The following is a 13,840-nucleotide window of genomic DNA, read 5'->3' on the forward strand; positions in this document are numbered from 1 at the left end:
GTTCACAGTTCCATTTAGTTTCCTAGAGATAAGACCAGAGTACTCTCAGCTCAATAGTGTACTCCTCTCTACGCCCTCCGGCCAAAATAGACACAAAGCCCTTACAAAGAAACTGCTACGACTAAAAACACACCTCGATAGAAACTTCCCGTATTATCCTTTTTATGCTTGAATTTCCACAGTGAAACTACTAAATAATGACTCTTTTTATCAAATACGTTCTGGCAAGTGTGTGATTTGTAGAAGGAGCTGCACACCATTCCAAAAAAACATCCCACCTCTGATTGACCGAGCTAAATTTTGCCTTGTTGCGCCGAGGGCTCCGTGGTGACAGCGTCGCGTGAATAAGACATTCTTAGACTACTCCTCGTGGACACAATTAAGTGAGCCGAGGTCCATTTTTATTCTGTTAGCCACCACTTTTGATTATCTCCCGTTTCCAACCCAAAGAAGCTGTCATTTTCAATCACTGGGCCCTCAGAGATATATTCCAGGAACATCCAGCGGGCTGTCACATGTCACGGGAGCGATGAGCTGCAGTGGAACCGAGCTCCATTAAGAACCGGGCCGTCAGCGCCAAAGCTCTCACTCAAGATGATAAATAAGTCACGAAATTAATGATTCAGGATGCGGAAAAACACAAAAGCCGACGAGCTTGCTTTAAAATAAAATAGGGCTTTGAATTAAACATCACATTAGAAGAGACTTAAAGGTGTTTTTGTTTCAAATCCTTAACCGGCAGAACTCTCCAGACGAATCGAGATGTCACATTTCCTCCTCTATCGCTCAGACATCAGATCATTATACAGAAGACGGCGCGGGAAGCTGTTGTGGCAGCATCACGGTGAGGTGACCGCAGGCGGGACACCTGATGGATTTGTCTAGCTGACACTATTACTGTACCGCCAAGGGTGGAAGACGGCAGCAGTTTGGGGCGGGGCGGTTTATGCGTTGAAGGCCAATTAGGGATCAAATTTCACCCCTCTCTCTCCCCTTCACGTCTGCAGGCGAACGCCGAGCGTCGAGTCACGCTCGCCTCCCGAGACATCCACATCTGCGTCCCGCCTTGTCAGTCACTCACCTTCGCCCCCCTCCCGTGCACAAAACACACGCCTCCCTCCGTCCTCATATGGATGCTTCGCTCGGTTTTATGAGTTGAAGACTTGCTCCTGTTTGGTCATTTCCAGCCGGCTGTGCTCTTGGCGGCTGACCCTGCGATACCAGACTACTCTGACCTACGGTCTGAAGTAAAGTGGGAAGAAGTCGACAGAGTGGAATCAGAGCAGAGAAGAAGAGGGGGATGGAGGGGAGGGGAGGGGAGAGGGGGGCATGGAAGGGAAAATAAAAGAAAGAGGGTTGAGATTTTAAGAGGAGTCGAGCCTTTGACGCAGACGGGGAGTGGAAACGGTTGCCATGGAAACCTCACCCTGCCTTCCAGTGAGTCAATGAGGAGAGAGGAAGCGGAGAGCGGAGTAAATGGAGGGACCGGAGGAAGCGAGCGTTTTTCGACTGAAGGTATTTGTCTGCTCTGATTAACCTTTGAGGAGGAGAGACGAAAAAAGACGACCAGCAGCAGGTTTTTTTTCCTAGTGAGCAGACACAAAAAAAAAAAACAGCTCACGACGCAGCGTCACCTCAAGTCCACATGTGTCTTAAAAGCCTCAACCTACTCATTCATCTCCACACTGGGCCTCAGCTCGGAGCTCCGCAGCGAGGCCCCCTCTCTGGCTCGCCTCCTCGACAGGGCTTGTACCGTTTATTGGGTTTCTCAGTGATGCTAAATAATGAATGGTGGGGCACCGGGGAGCTGGTAGTCTTTTTTTATTAGCCTGATTATTGCTGTCATCCATCAGACATCAGGCCATTAAACAGAAACACGTGACAAAGTAAGGAAAAAAAAAAAAAGGCGGGGAAATCGCAGACACCTTACACCTGGAAGTTTTAGGTGTGATTTCGATGCTTAGAAATGGAAGAAAAACAGGAGGAAGGGAGGAAAACTGATAACGAGAGGAAGCAATTATAAGGACGGTGCAGCAGAGCAGCAGGATAGAAACGGAAAGACAGACAGAGATTCGTACTTCCTGCTATGCTGCAAGACTTCATGATGATCAAACCAACAACTGCGGCTAGACAGATGGACTTTGGATCCTCTCTCTCTCATTAGTAAACACCATCAGTATTGCGCACGGTTGCCCCAGCCATTAACGCAAACTCAATGTCCCTGTGGGCGTCAAACTCCCCATTAACTCACAGTCTCAGCCACTACGTCCTGCCATTTAGGCATATGTTGTTTGCCCATGCGTGTCGAGGCCGATTCACACAAACACACGTGTGAGTGTAAAGGCATTAAACCGCAGTGCAACAACACAATGAAAGCGGACGAGCACGTGCGACGCTTTGAAGGCAGATGTGGGAACAGCCAATCACACGTGTCATAAACTTTACGTCTCTATTAGGCGATGTTCAGCGGGATGTTCTGTTTAAATCACTTCCTGTATCCTTTACATGGTAACCAAGCTGCACCACTTCCCAAAGCGTAATGGTTCAGGCTTAATGGTTATGGGATATCTACTGCAAAGGGGCGTACGCAAAGGAAGAGACTAGCAGCTACGTGACCATAATATGAAACCTGACCATAGCTGAACTGTCTCAACTTTGAGGTGGTAAACAGGGTTCACAACATGTTTACTACAGGGAAATACTGTAAACAACTTTGGTTCCTACCAATGAATTCACAGCGCCCATAGCGAGCTTGGAGCTAGGTAAATGTAGATGAAGCAGATGGTATACAACAGCAAGAGCTGTTCATGCGTTGGTGTTTGAGTCCTATGGGTTGAGGGGAGGGGCCTCTGTGGATCATCCCACAGATAGGTCTGTGAAGGTTTTCAGTCATCCAGGTCATGGTATATCCAACAAAGGTTCAAAAAAGGCAACTGGACTTGTAGAACTTTTTTGAACCTTTGTTGGACATCCCACAGATACTTGATCAGTTTGGGATCTAGTGAATTTGGAGGCCAGGTCAACACCTCAGGCTGCATCCTGCTGGGGATGGCTGCTACCATCAAGGGATGTCATTGCTATGGGGTGGGGGTACCTGGTCTGGTCTAGGTGGGTGCTACATGTCTAAATAACACCCACATGAATGAATGCCAGGTCCAAAAGTTCAGATCCTGGAACATCCACTACCTATGAGGACTGGGCTTTAGAAAGACTGTCCAATATGATTTAGATTATATCCAAAACAAATATATAACAAAGGCTCCTAGGCTGATTTAAAGTTTCTTAAAGACATTTCACCTCTCATCCAAGTGGCATCTTCACTTCCAACTGACTAAACTTAAATGTAGATGGATGACTGGTGAAACATCTTTAAGAAACCTCTAACAAACTTAGTTGCCTTTGTTGTAAATATAGCATAATCTGAATGACTGAGAATTTTCACAAACATCCTTTAGGTTCAGAAATCCAACACTTGCAACAACGGATTGACGGGATTTTTGCATCAGAGCGATCAATTGCTTCTGTTCTGCCAACTTATGTCATTTCCATCGACAGATCCTTGAACTCAACAGTTTCTCAATAGCATTTCAGAAAAGTGACCATGCTCAAACTGTACGTGATCAAATATCCACTCCTTTCATGTGCCATGATCAATACCATTGTCACAGTCTCTTATAGTCTTAGACTGTGTCCATATTTGCCCCCTCATTAATTCATTCACTTCCCCTACATAACCGCTCATCCTCTGTAATAGATACTCAATAGTCTGTAACAGTGGTTTGATTGTGAACTTGGCTGGGAAGCAGAATAAACACATCTCTGCAACACCATCACTTTTTATCTTGTGTTTTAGGCACGTCCAACTTTTCATAGATGGCTCAAACCAAGGTTTTGTCACAAAAAGACACTTTGTGACTGTGACTATGACGTCTAGGGAAGGAAATGGAGCACTTTTTCACCTTTTTACCTGCAGCTGACCACATCATCAGCTCTATTTTTCAGAGCCACCATGCATGCTCATTTCTAAGTGCTTTACTGTGTCCACTGATGTGAAGGAGCAACTCAAATAAAGAAAAGAAAAACAGCCAAGTCAGGGACGTCAAGACATGGAATAAACATAATGAGAATATGAAAAGCCTTTGTGAAATGAGTCATATAATCCTGATGACCTTCATATTCTTAGCACATATTTATTTCCTTGCATTAGAGGCACAGCACGTGTTTATATTTGATTATGTATTCAAGAGCAGAACGTGAGATGTACTTTTTAATCATTCCCGTGACCTTCAAGTTATTTACTCTAAATATTTAAACACTTGAAAATTAAAAATATATTTATGTAATTCGTCACGTTGCAATTTTCACTTCCATTTTTGCACGAGCGTTATTCAACCTTTTCTCGATCAGAGCGGCCGCACTTCCAGTCACGACTAGTCTGCACACACTTACTTTTCCCGGCTCTCCATCTCCAGCATCTAATCTATGTGGATTACCAGACGATAGGCCTGATTTCACATGGGCTCAGGCTATTAACGCTCTGACCTTGGATTTCAACCAGGCAATTTGTCTAAGAGCTGGCACAGCCTTAGCTGCCCTCGCCGACTCCGTCCGAGCTTCGCGATTGGTATGAGTGGCAGTAACTCTCATACTGTCTGGCCGCCAGCCTCCATCCCCCGCTACGAAAAATGTCTTTTCTTTACCACTCAAAGGTTGTGCTTAAATCGCTGTGATGAACTACTTCACATCTATCAATTCTCTTTTCTCCCTAGCCTCTTAGTGTCCTCTAGATCTATCACGTATCATACATCTCAGCAGGCTCCAATGGAGATTTTTCTTGATGAATTTAAGAGTTTTAAGTGACCGGTCTGGTGTTGTCTACTTGAATCTCCACATCATTTGTCCTCATGAGGCTCTTCAAGAATAGCATCATATCAGGCATTGGTAGGAACCAATGGGATCATAACATCAACCACTCGTTAGCTAGGCAGATAGTAAGCTGGGAAGAGCTGAGAAACCTTCATACCATGGATAATATAAAGATGGATGAGGGAACAACTCCTCAAAAGAGAAGCCAAAGCAAGTAGAGCTCCCCCTGGTGTCTGGCTGCAGTATAAGTCATAAGCTCCACCTCTTCCATGTTAGTGGATGGAACTTGGGATGAACTAAAACACTAACATACACGTTTTCAAGGATGGTTTCTGTCATTTTAGGTAGGTTATATAATGTCGATGCATGTTCAAGTGTCAATTGTTTGGATAAGTTTTGCTTTAGTTATTTGACACTATAGAAATAGGAAGTGAGATAATGGCGCTCACTAGTTGCCACGCCAACTGCTCCGTAAAGTGGTCCAGTGGGACCGTGAGAGTTGTAAAGAAACTTTCCTTGTAACTCGTTGAGGTACAGAAGAGTGTAGTGGTAATTAAACGAAACGGCTCCACTCTCGGACTGCACTTCGCTGACCGTATCCCCGGAAAATAGCGTCAGTTTGACCAATGCAGAGAAGTGGCGACACGTTGTCCACACTTATACAGTCTATGCTTCATACAGGGCCGCTCACCGAAGGCCAACCAACCGCAGCTGTCTGCCTGATTGTTGGGTCACAGCCTTTAGGTAATATCTGAAGCTGTTGGGTGAATTAAGCACAAACTGCGCATTTACCCCTTTCACTATCATTTGTTTTTCTCCACACAAGATACCCATCCATCAGTTCAGATTTAAAAAAAAAAAAAAGCCCAGCTCAGTCATAACCAAGCTTCCTCTCAGTAGCACTGAAACCCATTGTTGAGGATTCATTAAAGCACCGGCTAACCTCCCCTTACCTCTCTGTCTTTATCTGCAGTGTATTTATCTCCACAGTTATCATAGCTTGTGTCCCTATCATTATGCCTCCTCGCCTTTTCCCCACATTTCCCTTTTGCTTTTTTTGCTCTCCCTCTGTTTGTTCTTCCATTTGTTCTCACTCTTTACCGTTCACCTCTTCCCTCTATCTTCACTGCCTCACCGGCAGCCGCCCTGTGAGTGGTTATCAGAGAAAATTACGCTTGTGTCCAAATAAATAGCTCTTTTTTTTTTTAAATTTATTTTTGCTTCCCCTGCTTTATTTTGTTCAGAGGAGCAGAGGGAAAAGTGGTTCCAGCGAAATCCGCCTGCTCCTGGCCCTGAAGAATGCGCCTCCATTAGGGATTCAGGGGAGAGTTAGCCATCACACAGCTGGGCCTAATGGCACGGCTAGGCTAACACACACTATACACAAATAAAAGCTTGTACCCACACACACACACAAACAGGCACCTTTAAATATCACAATTTAACCGCCTCGTGGCAATGAGTATACATTCAGCAAACAAATGGCAAAAAAGAATCACAAGAATATGGATTAAACATCAGTGTGTCTAAGCCTGAATAAGCACTGGAGGATTAATAAACCCGATAAAGGCCACACACACACATGCAGCACACGAGATCGAGATAAGCGTTCAGTTTGAAATCCCAAACTAAAAACACCAAGCATCAATTGCTTAAAGCCCTCCAAATCTTATCTTTGATTGTCGTTACGACTGTGTGCTCTTGTGAGGCGGCTAATGCGGCTAATTAGAGATGGAGAGCAGCAGTCAACACTCGACAAGAGTCGAACTCTCAGACAAGACGGATTCCGGCTAAACTAACACTCCGGCAGCTAATCGATTACCACACACACACTGATATTTGAGGGATCTGGGTCTGAAACCAACCAGATATGGCATGCACGGTAAGAAAATATCACATTGCATCCTGATATAGTTCATGAGAAGCAAAGGGCATGGCGAGATCCATCCAGGAAGCCCCAAGTCCTCATGTGCCTCCATCAAGTACTAATCAATGCACACAGCAGATTATACACAAAAACTGAACAGTCCAGAGCTCTACAAACCAACCAGTATCTATCAGCATGAATACCGCCGGGTCTCAAGTTTGCTTGTCAGTGAGTTTGTAGAAATTCGACTGAGAAATGTGGTAAAAACGTGTTGAACCTGACCCAGCAACCTGAAACCAAGGTCAATTTATCCTTGGCAGAGATTATAGGAGCTTAAAAATCCTACATGATTTTGAAATTGGGTTGCATCACACATTTAAGGAGAAACTTCAAAGATATCCTTCTCTCTAATCAAAAAAGCAAAAAAAAAAAAAAAGCAAATCTGAATCGTTCCAGATTAGGGAGCACGAAATAAACCTGCCGATCCACACTCCAGTCCAGCAGGTGGCAGCAATGCACCTGCAAGCTGGTTTGCAGACTACCAATCAAACCAAAAGAAATTCTTCGCAGTGAGAAAAAAAGCAAAAGCAGAAAGCGAAACGAGGATGACAAGGAAATGGTTGTGCGTCTGTTCTTCAGTATGCTAGCTAACATTAGCCTCAAGCGCTAGAATGTTTACTGTTGCTTGGCAACACCGTCAGCCTTCTAGACTTGCCTCTCTCATTGGTTGATGTGATTATCCAGATTTTGGATATTAATCAGTCTGAATGTGATGATTCTGCGAGTGGTTCAAAGGGTTTAAGAGCAGATCTGTAAACCACTCACATTACCAGATTATCTTAGGGCCAAATCTTAGTACCGAGCTTCATGAAGGGTAAATTTGCCCGAAACTCCTGTAGCCTGACAAGCTGCTTGTTCTTAAGCCTTGGACCATATCAAGGTGTGTTCACTAGCTATTTTCACAGCTGCAATGGATATTTAAACATTTTCTTAAGCACAAACAATTTAATAATTATCTGTTAATATATTTTGTTTGGACTTTCTTAAAGAGGTCCAGTTTTAAAAAAGAAAATCGTATTACTCAACCTTTCATTATCATGAAGAGAACTATTCTTTCTTCCGTTGCTCCAGAGGAAACTTTGGAAAACATAGCTATCATGACCATTTAGAGGCTCTAATGAAAATGTATTTTTTAAATTGAATCATGGGAAATGTAGGATCCATTGCGGCTGATTTAATCAGATGACCACAAACAAACTGGAGTCTGGAGTCCATGATTGCACACTAATTGCTAATTGCTGTTTAATGATATGAGTGGAGGCAACAAAGGCCAGACCAAGGGAGGACGGGGTAACTCACAGGGGACGGTGCGGAGGTAGAGGTTGTCCCGGATGATCTGCTGCAGCTCGTGGTCCACCGAGCCTTTCTGGAAGCGCAGGTTGAGGTAGTGGCGCAGGTCCTTGTCTATCACGCCCCCTGGAGGTGCACAAAGGTCAGTAATTAGAGTCAGACCATCAAATCGTTCCTGCACGAGCACAGAAAGAAAGAGTCTAATCAGCCCTTGGTCGGAAACTGGGACATGTTGTTTCTCTCTCGAAATTTCAAGAGCAAGCAGAGGAAGATCCAAACACTGCAGTAACAAATGACCCAGAATCCCTAAAAAAAAAACACAGCAAACAATTTGCCTTCAAACAAACAGCCACGACTAATGAATACGCTTTGCTCTCTCCCTCTCTCTCTCTCTCTCAAAGATTCAGCATCTGTCAAGCGTAACCACGGATTGGTGGAGGTGTTAATTGGAGCGGTGGCCAAACACGTGTGGAGAAATGTCTACGCATAAATCCCCCACCGACTCTCACGAGGGCTGTTTTCACTTCCTCTCCCTCTCTTTCACCCTCTGCCGTTCTCCTCCCTCCATTTCCAGCAATCCCAGTTCTGAGAACGGACTTAAAACCAGTAAATCTCGCTGGCTCAGCAGGACAGAAGATGAAAAAGAGAAGAAAGTGACGGAGGGACGACAGAGGAATGGAGGTCTAAGATACGAGCGATGGGAGGCAAATCCCACGGGGGGAGTAGCTAAAACAAGCATCAACTCCATCCCCTTTCCCCCCCCCAACAACTGCTCCATCCATCCACTCTGCCACACACTCCTATAATCACATTTGAAATGGAGGCAGAACGGGACGGCGGCGAGGAGACGGCGGGGGCTCTGCTCGCATGATGTTACTTAAGGGATTCCTCACGGTGCCGCTTTAACCAACACACTTGTCATTCTTGTTACTCCTCTGCGTAGAAGTAGAGGAGCAGCGAGCCAGGCGGAGTGGATGCAACGGGCTGAGAAGACATTCGTCTAACCTTCAGCATCCTGTTTAAAGCAGCAACTTGGCACCGCGCCACACAGCATTTAGCCCACCCCCCCTCCTCCTTATATTTCCCCCCCGTGTGATCCTGAGGCAATGACATCCAAAGCATGATAGGTTGGGGTGAATACATGGCAGCACATGTAGATACAGATGCATTCAAACATGCAATCAATTGTGGGGGCTATAATGAGCGGTGCATGCAACAATAACCTAGTTAGGAAGTTTTCTGTCATACTGGAGACATCAATTATTCACCACATTCTGGATCTTCTCACACACACACACACACACATATGCACACATTAATCCTGAACTAATTCACAGAGCGCTGCATCATAATCATGCAAACCTGAATTACAGAGACCGGCTGCATCTGTGTCTCTGTCAAAGATCTGGAGCAGCACAACCAGCCAATTTACATTTGCATGAGAAAAGAAGCCAAGCCAGTGAATCTGCATACTGAAAAGGTGAACACACTCCACAGCCGCGCACACACACACACACACACAAACGGACACGCTACACGGCACCTCTCTCGCGCGGACAGCGGTTGTGCAGCCGGTGCAGAGTGTCAGAGTCCTCTTTTCCCACAGGTTTTTTTTTGTGATGCAAATAATCTCCGCTGGAGGAAATCTTCGCTGCCGGATCTTCCCCCGCTGGAATCTCCCCTCCCTTTTCGCCTCGGTACCGTCCCGTCCCTCAGGTCCTCAACTCTGTCTCCGTTTGGCCCGATCTAGACACTGGCAGCCGGGCGGCAAGGCAGCCAGGCAGTCTCCTCTGCACTCCACGGAGGAGAGATGAAACCGGAGAGCGCGGCACAATGAGCGGCACACGAGAGAGTGTGTGAGGGAGAGAGAGGGGGAGAGAGAGAGAGAGAGAGCGGAAAAGAGGACGGGAAGGGAAGAAGTGTGTTTGTGTGTGTGTGTGTGTGTGCCCGCGCGCAAGTGTGAGCGACGGAGAGGGACCGCTGAAGCACGGCTCTGACGGTGGGGACCTATCGCACTGAGATCCCCTCTTTCTCCTGGATCCCTCCAGATATTCAGGTCCTACAACGCCCCCTATATGCAGCACGGGGAACTGCACGTGTTTGATTTGCCTCTTTGAGATGAAAAACTATCTCATCCAAGTTATTGCGTCCACATGGCCTGGATATAACCTTCTTCTACCATGGCCATGAGGTGAAAACACACATCTTTCAGCCTCACACACGGCCTTATTAAACTGTTGTTTGTTTACTCTTTGCTTTGGAAACCGACCTCGTTTTTCCCATTCCGATCACTCGGTTTTTTTATATATACTTCAGTTTTTATTGGGTTTTTGTATTTAAGTATTTGAATAAGCACAAATCCAAAGGGTTTTCCTGTCAAATAAGTTAAAAATAAATAAATAAGGAAGCTCAGAAAGCGTGAACGGCCATGCAACTATCCGCTCCGTCATAAATCAACCATTGCTTCCAGTTTTTAACAATTACTCCACATTAGTCATTTTCTCAAAAGTACAAATCTCTCTTATAATATGGAGCCACTGTAGGGTCGTCCTTCTCGTGCCATTTTCTTGTTTTTCCTTCTTGCTCGCAATCAATAATATCTTAGTTAGATATCTGTCCTTGTTAATAACATAATCATTTATAGGGCTGCAGCTATCGATTCTTTTTGTAATCGATTAATCTAGCACTTTATCGATCGATTAATCGATTAATCGGATATTTTTTTTACGTTTTTAAACAACCAAAACAAATGATGCATAACGAAAATTATGTGGCTGTAAAATGATCAAGCATTTGCCTTTTATTTCTCAAAAAAACAGAGAACTCCAACTCCAACATTTGGCTCCAAAACTAAGCCCATGTATTGCAATTTACCCATTAAAAGTGCCAGTGCCAACAATTACATAACAATACAGTTAAGCAAACTTACTGTAAAACAAAAAGCAATTTAATTTATTAATATGCACAACAAGTTTCATGTTGTAATCTAGCCCTGACATCAAAGTAAATATCCGTTTTATGTAGATTTCTACACCTGCAGCATTTACCATTAGGCTACTAACAAATAATACATAATTTCTGGGGTGAGCCTATTTGCTATGGTAACCTAGCAACCTGTGTGTTTTTTTGTGAACGCGTGCTGTGCGTGAGAGAGATGAGGGTGCAGAGAATTTAGTAACGTCAATGATTCTGATAAGCTCAGGCCGGTCGCGTTCGCCTCGCGGCCGCTCAATTTATGATAATAGGGGAGTATATGGGAGTATTTGGCCGCTATTCGCGGAGAATTTATTAACGTCAATGATTCTAATAAACTCAGGCCGGTCGCGTTCGCCTCGCGGCCGCTCAATTTGTGATCCGCTGCGTAAATCCTTCGGCTGGCCCGGTCGTCCCGATTGCCACTCCGCCCCTGAAGCTAAACATCATATCTAGTCAAACCGCATCATGACATCGCTACATACAGTATGCGATTAAAATCAGCGAACATTAATGTATAGGTTTAGGTTACGTTACCTTGTTTCAGCGACGCTTGGTGAAACAGCATGTGGATGTTTTCTGTTCAGATGCTGGATCATTGAGCTTGTCCTGCTGTGGTACGCCAGGTCTACTTTGCAGTATCTGCACTTTGTTCTCTTCCTTTTTTAGAATGTAATGATCCCAAACTTTAGCCATCGCGCCAACTAAATTCAAAATGTATCACGCGCTAGTGGTGTGCTTGCATAGGTGCTTCCAAAACAACGGTCCGTGTGGAACAATCAGATCCCTGCGCGTATAGTGCGCGTCATAGGAATTTAACGAGGCTTCGAGGCAGAGTTTTTGCCTCGACCAATTTTTGTAATCGAGTTAATCGAGTAACTCGACGAATCGTTTCAGCCCTAATCATTTATATATCCCAGATACAGAACCTTGCATTCCTTAGGTATTGTATAGCCCATAATATCCTTAGCTGCAGCATGTACATGATCCCAAAGTGGTTGCATGAAATAAAAAATCTGTGTATGATTCTCCCACATCCTCGCCAACAAGGATGTTGTGTATTAGATTGTGATTCCGTCCAAACTCCTCCCATGTATGTGAGTTTGTACTTGTGTGTTGAGCCATTCTTCTCTTTATTGTTATTACAATATTCGATTCTCATTCCCATTCCATTCATTTTTCTACCTTCTTTTCTTTTCTTCAGTTAATCCCAGTTCACCCAATTTAAAATGTCACAAAAAAACACCAAAAACAGTTTGATTACTTGAAGCAGCGTCAAGAGCCAGTAATGCTTCATCGCATGTTTCAAGGTCTGTTCTGGAAATGGAAAAATTCAAACTGTATGTTCACGGCGTGAGCGAGGCTTCTTCAAATTACAACATGTTTGACTGACGTGCATCGCCACGTTTTTTCTCTCTACTCTTCCCTGTCAAAAAAATCTGCCAATTTCACACCTCACTTTCCCATTAAATCTGAGCCCGAATCTTGATGGCTGTGCTTTGTTTTATAGCACCCAAAGGATCTGATTCATTCAACCGTTCAAGCGTCCACGCGGCGGAATGATCGTCCTCGTGGTCATTTGCATTGGCTCGGATTAAGTAAGAAGCAGTGGTTAGAAGAAACACTGGTGGCTGCACCTCGCCTCGATATGTCCCAATATTTGGCCGCATATCCAAAAATAGACTGTGTGTTAGTGTGTGTGTGTGTGCAGATGCAACAGCGCACAAGGGTCCAATTCTAGCAACAGCTCCAGTGGCGTGGAGTCAGTGATGTATGTGAGGCTGAAGGAGGTCATTTAAACAGATGTGATGCCAGCCAATTAGGTAAAGGTACGCACTCTCCCGTGATCCAGCTATTGCTTCCACTTTAACAGTGAGAAAAGGAAACATACACACAAGACATAAAAGATGAAAAGGAGCGTCATCGCTGCCGTTTAGGAGGCTATCCCGGGCATTTTTAAAGACATAACCAGGTATCATAACCGTTTCCTTAACAGATGGCTGAATAAAAATTGTTGTTATTGCAGAAGAAGAAGAGAGTCCCCCATTTGAGCTCAGCAGGTGTCATTTAAATCCCCCGGGAGGCCGGGAGAGAAAGAACAGCCTGTGGAGAGTGAGAGGAAAAAAAACAAAAAAAAAAGAAAAACAGGAGAGCAGCTGGTTTCTCTGAGGGATAAAGGTGCTACAACAGCTAACAGCCACAAACCAGTCGAGCATACAGAGGAATTCTGACGACTACCGCAAGATACAAAGGTGACGTTTTCAGGAGCAACACTCCACTCTGCTCTGCTCTAAATAACTGGCGGTTCGACACTGGCGGTGTATGCTCTTCCAGTTCATTTGCTTTAAACAATTTGAAATATGTTTGAAATTAATTATTTATGCCTTACAGAGTTTGTTTTGCAGTTAATAAACTGAGAAAAACAGCAACATTTTTAAGGGAAGACTTGTCACTTGACCTAGTTGAAAGCGAAAGAGAGTTTTTATTAGAAACTTTGGAAGGCTGCTAGTTAACGCTTCTTATTAGTGTTGTTTAATAAGACACAGATGTCTTTACTAAAATCATAAAAGATGTTACGTACGCCATCACAACTTCCACATGAACGAAAGCAGAAACTGATTCTTGTACACCAGCCGGAGGAACTTGGTTGATTGACTATTTAGCGTGTATTCATCCACGCGTTTTCAGCTATTTTAAGTTGATCATTATAAAAAAAAAAAAAAAAAGAATGGTGGTGGAAAGGCAGCAAATTAAAAAGAACCTCAAGTTTAATGTATTTTCGTT

The 13,840-nt window shown here is 44.3% G+C and overlaps 1 protein-coding gene across 1 annotated transcript in view; it reads right to left on the bottom strand.

Annotated features, from left to right (window-relative positions):
• magi2a (membrane associated guanylate kinase, WW and PDZ domain containing 2a) overlaps nt 1-13,840 on the bottom strand; it is a gene marked incomplete at its 5' end in the record, with an annotated part of 242,434 nt that overhangs the window by 153,953 nt on the left and 74,641 nt on the right. The window contains one exon of the mRNA XM_084573366.1: nt 8,093-8,209. Coding sequence (XP_084429492.1) covers nt 8,093-8,209 — 117 coding nt within the window. The remainder of the gene's footprint in view (nt 1-8,092; nt 8,210-13,840) is intronic.

The sequence above is a fragment of the Chelon labrosus genome, assembly GCF_963514085.1.
Source record: "Chelon labrosus genome assembly, chromosome: 23".
Classification (NCBI taxonomy): Eukaryota; Metazoa; Chordata; class Actinopteri; order Mugiliformes; family Mugilidae; genus Chelon; species Chelon labrosus.